General features: G+C 43.0%; 1 protein-coding gene across 1 annotated transcript; it reads right to left on the bottom strand.

The window, feature by feature from the left end:
- Window positions 1-1,856: 1,856 nt before the first annotated feature.
- Window positions 1,857-5,030, bottom strand: LOC120932369 (protein ANTAGONIST OF LIKE HETEROCHROMATIN PROTEIN 1-like). The gene is made up of 3 exons (XM_040344699.1): window positions 4,654-5,030; window positions 4,464-4,565; window positions 1,857-2,825 (listed from the first exon to the last, which is right to left on the bottom strand). The coding sequence occupies exons 1-3, from the start codon at window positions 4,872-4,874 to the stop codon at window positions 1,946-1,948; spliced, it is 1,203 nt and encodes a 400-aa protein (XP_040200633.1). The 5' UTR covers window positions 4,875-5,030; the 3' UTR covers window positions 1,857-1,945.
- Between the last annotated feature and the right edge of the window lie 495 nt (window positions 5,031-5,525).

The raw sequence follows: 5,525 nt of genomic DNA, 5'->3' as shown, positions 1-5,525 counted from the left end.
ATGTAAAGGGGTGCAGTGATGCAGGGTACTGTGTAATTTTAAAGGGGTCCAATGATGCAGGGGGCTGTGTAATGTAAAGGGGTCCATTGATGCAGGGTGCTGTGCAATGTAAAGGGGTCCAGAGGTGAAGTTGTGGAGAGGGGTACACAGTAGTAACAAAAAGATATTGAAGGATGCAGAGGGCACAGTGGGGTGTTTTTACATTTTAACGTGGGGGTGCCAGATATTGGATCCAGCCCGGGTGCCAAATGCTCTAGGTACGCCCCTGGCCTATAGGCTCCTGAGATGTGAATTCCGGTTCTGGAGAAAGAGAGGTGGGGGAGGGGACAATGAAAAATGGAGAGAAAGAAGAAGGGATAGAACGAACAAGAAAGATGGATAGGGAGAGAGAGAAAAGGGGAAGAAAGGAGAGCAAACAGTAGGGTAAAAAATATTGGAAAAGGGTTTGGGTGACACCATATTTTACCGCACCAGGTGACACCAACCCTAGTGACGCCACTGTGCGGCCCACGATGAAATTGAGCTTGACACCCCTGATCCAAGTCAAACTTCCTCTGCACCTGGGCTGACAAGAGGCTTACATGATACAGCACAAGACTAGTATCCTGTTTGTGTCGCCCAAAGCTTAAGCCATCTGAACAGCACACGCTGTGAATTGTTGGTTAACACCTGCAGCAGTTAAAACCCTATGCAGGGATCTAGACCAATCCAATAAGATCTGAGCCAGCAATGGCAGTGTATATAGGTTAAAGGGCTGATCTCCAGAAGCTTCAGGCTAGGTTCACACCTAAGCGAATTGAGTGCGGTTTCAACCGCATCCAAATCGCAGGACATTTTAAAATACATTGTTTTCAATGAGGCTGGTTCACATATGTGCGATGCATCCGCACTGCGCATTGCCTCCAAACCGCGTGCGGTTTTTATGTCTTGCGGTGCGGCTCAGGTGCGAATTCAGTCCCATTATCTTCTATGGGTACGCATCTAAATCGCAGGTGTGTTGCGGTTTGAACGGAAGTTTTTTTTCCTCCTCCACCACCTCCCCCTTTTCCTAGTTCCTCCTCTGTCTGTTTCATGCTGCTGAGGTGAGTAGCCATGTCCAAAAAACGGAGCAAAAAAGTCACTGCTAAGGTGAAGGACTGTGTGGATTCCGAGGAGCTTATCCGCCTTGTCAGGGAGAACCCACAAATCTATGACACCCGGCATCCTAAATATAAGGACAATGTATTGAAAAAAACTACCTGGGTTGAAATTACCAAAAGCCTTTTGCCAGAGTGGAGCATGTGCTCATCCCAAGTTCAAGCTGACAAAGGTAAGTTTGTTTTATTTTTTCATTCCCTAACTTCTTAAATTATAATTCTAAGTAAACCCCAATAACTACAGTGCATACCGCCCACAAATCCAGAGCAGGCCTTTATCCAAGCATGCATTCTGTGTGGACATGTAAAGTCTGCTAACCCATACCATGCCACATGTTTTATATCTTGGCATGGTGTTCCTAATGCACCCTGTCCCCGTGTTGCTGGTGGCACGTGACTCATTCCCACACCCTTGGTCATTGTTTGTATGAGTCTGCGTGTGTCTATCACCAAAATATGTAAACTCACTTTACCAAGTATGTTTGCAGATCCTTGGGGGAGTGACTATCTGTATTTGTCATCCTATTATGACGTTATTGGCCATGGTGGTCTTACAAAGACATCATCCTCTGTACAATGACACCCAGCAGAACACACATAACAGTGTCACCAAGCCAATTTTTGGTGTTTTTGTCCAATTGCAGGTAGAGAATCACTTTGGAGTCCTTAATATGCTGCCAAAAGATAACTTTAATATTTTTTTTTCAAGATGCATTCAAATTACACATAGTGACATTTTTAGCTTAGTATTTTATGTTTTAATATTTAAAGGGCCATATATTTTAATGACAACACCACATTTTTTGGTTTTAAATTGCCTGCATCTGCCAAGGTAACTCGCCAGCTGGCGATAGAAAGTAATTAAGAAATTGATCTCGAATCAATTTCCCACTGCTAGTGCCCCTAGTCAAACTCCACTGTGCCGCCTCCATATTATGCATCATGGAATCCTCATAATCAATTCCATCACGTTCTCGCACATAGTTGTGCAGTGCACACGCAGTTTTCACAGCAGAGACAGCATGCTCCAAACTGAGATTGATGGCGGTGTGCAATATTCTCCATTTATTGGCAAGAATTCCAAATGCACACTCTACTACTCGACGTGCCCTAGTGAGCCGATAATTAAATATTCTTTTATCATTGCTCAGCGCTCTACTTGAGAATGGTCGAAGAAGATTTTTACCAAGGGCAAACGCTTCGTCCCCTACAAAAACAAATGGGAGGGCTGGCTCATTTGTTCCGGGCAAGGAGGAATCGTTTGGTAAATCCAGACTATTCGCCCTTATCATTCTCCCAAATGTGGAATGATTAAATACACCAGAATCAGAGCTGCTACCATAAGCACCCACATCAATATAAATGAAATTATATTTGGCATCTACCACTGCCATTAATACAAACGAAAAATATTTTTTATAATTAAAAAACTGACTCCCACTATCAAATGGCCTCAGGATGCGTATGTGCTTGCCATCGATGGCTCCCACACAGTTAGGAAAATTACATCTCTCCCAGAATTCATCTGATATCTTCAACCAATCTTCTTTTGTAGGCTTTTTGAAGACCAATGGTTTTAGTACATTCCATAAAACAAGGCATGTTTCATGTACAATGCCAGATATAGTTGATTTTCCAACCTTGAACTCATAGTGGAGACTTCCAAATGAATTTCCTGTAGCTAGGTACCTTGAACAAATAAGAAATATTAAATAATTATTATCTTCTCTTTTTTACAGTGGTATACATCAAGAATCGTTGGCGAAGCATGCGTGATGCCTTCAAGAAATACAACAAACATCTAAGAGAAGTGAGGAGTGGCTCGGGGGCACCAGCTAGAGTACCCTATATGTATGCAGAGGACCTTGCCTTCTTGAAACCACTCATAGAGATGAGAGAGTAAGTTATCCTCTACATCATCTATGTATCGTGACTATATATTTAGCATTAGTAATGTTTCTATTTTTTAATAAAAACAGGACCGAAGCAAGTTGGGACGAACAGGATGTCCTGGAGGATCAACCAGAGAGCCAATCTGAGGCCCAATCCGTGCCAGCAGTTTGCATTGATCCAAATGAGGAAATACCTGAAATGCCACTTGGGTCAGATCTATGGGTCACAAACCCAGAGACTGACTCTGGATTGCCTGAGCCTATGCCTGGACCCTCCTCAGCTCCAACAACCATTGCGCGGCCTGCCAAAGTGGCACGTAAGCGAACGCCAGTATCGCAGATGGACATAAGCGAGCGTCTTCTAGAGATGTTACAACAAATGGCTGGAAAGGTGGATGCTTTCTTATGTCCAGCTACAATACTGGCGCTTAATTTTGTACCATTGATCAAAAAAGTTCTACCTGAGAGATATTTAGAAATGCGAACCACAGTAGAACACGTTCTGCAGTCATTTACAGTGCCAAGCGAGCAACATACATTGGAAAGGCCATATGTAACAAAAGAAACAACACACATACACTTACCAATGTCAGGCCAGTACCCAGACCCAGGAAACCAACCTTACCCCTATGTTCCTCCATCCTACACTTCAAGCTTTCAGGAGCCAACTTCAATATATGAGGTACAACAGAGGCGAACTCCATATCCCATCCCATCCACATTCCCTTCAATTATGCCACAAACACAAATGCAGGGGATGTATGTGCCACAGCAACATGGGCCTCAGACACATGGGCCTCAGACACATGGGCCTCAGACACATGGGCCTCAGACACATGGGCCACAGCACCATGTGCCACAGCACCATGTGCCACAGCACCATGTGCCACAGCACCATGGCCCACAGCACCATGTGCCTCAGCACCATGGCCCACAGCAACATGGCCCACAGCACCATGGCCCACAGCACCATGGCCCACAGCACCATGGCCCACAGCACCATGGCCCACAGCACCATGTGCCACAGCACCATGTGCCACAGCACCATGGCGAGTCTAGCCATGCTTCAAGCACCGAGATTGATGAATCTACCTCAGCAAGTCAATACTCCTCAGACACACCATTATTTCCCAAAACATATCAACATCTCTAAAGTTTACGTTATGCCCACAGTAAACAAGCATGTGTGCATATTTTGAATCAAAGTTTAATCCAGAGGAAAACTTGAAGGCAAAGTTTTTATTTTTTATATTAGTCCAAGCAAAAATATGTTGTCTATTTCTTTATTTTTGTGAAAAAAGTAAAAAATAAATATATTTTTGGGCATCTTGTGTCTGGTTGTTCATTTATAAGTACAGATGTTGGATATTTGAAACCAAAAATGAATACATGCTTCAACATCAATTTGAAAATGCACATAGGTGTGGAAAAGTACCTTAATGTGATTAATAATCTTTGTGCAGGCTGGATGCTTGCTCTGAAGCATGTGTTCTGGCGCTCCAAACTATGGTACGTTAGTCCTAACAATTCATCAAAACTTCAAACAAAAATAAAATTTTTAATTATAAATTTAATATGGAACAATGGAGAAAGAAAATGTTTAGCAAAATTAAATAAATAATCACCTGGTTATTGACATGCGTGTATAATTAAAAAACTTGTCCTCATGCCCACGGAGATCTTCATATAATATAATGAACTGCCCTCTTTCATCCCTATTTGCAATGATAGGATGAACCCAGTATCTTCTTCTTCTACTCCTCCTTCTCCTCCTTTCAACTTCCAGCAAGATTGCTGCTGTTGCAGCAACAACTGTAGGCATGATCATGGGCAGGGCAGCACACATTTCTTAGGAAATCCAAATCCTATTCCACACTATACTGAATGCTCGTGAAAAAGGAAGAGTCCAAGAAAGGTCACTCCCTTTTATTACCTACATCATCACACAGCTAACAATGATTGGCCCTCACCAAAAACGCAGCTCAAATAATTATTTTTTAGAAATCGCACCCGATCCGCAGCTAAACCGCAGTTGATCCGCAGAACACCCTCTAGAGAAATTCGCAACGGGAACGCAGCTCAAAAACGCAACGCACTAGTGTGATTCCGGCCTCATTGTACGGGATAAGGATTTCAAATCACTTATAAGTAGGTTCCTAGAAGGAAAGATGCCTTCCACAGAAAGGATCTCATTATGTCAGAACCCCTGAGTTCCAAACCATGGAGGAGTAAACCGTAAAACAAATATGGAGTGAACTAGTTAGGATGGAATAAGCTAAATCATAAATTTTCCAACCTAGAAGATAAAGTAATTGCAAAATGGTGCTTGGGCCTGAAAAAACCTAGGCTAGAACAAGGCTAAAAGAAGCCGCAGATGTGTCTTTAGACCTAAGGGTGTTAAGAACTGCTGCATTGGGCCACATTACCCAGACTCAGTCTTAAAGCTGATCCCCAAAGGGCCAGTGTGGGTACACAAGGTAGCTAAAGTGTATGACAG

This window comes from Rana temporaria, chromosome 3 (genome assembly GCF_905171775.1).
Source record: "Rana temporaria chromosome 3, aRanTem1.1, whole genome shotgun sequence".
In the NCBI taxonomy this organism is placed as follows: Eukaryota; Metazoa; Chordata; class Amphibia; order Anura; family Ranidae; genus Rana; species Rana temporaria.
This window is presented reverse-complemented; position numbering and strand designations above follow the sequence as displayed.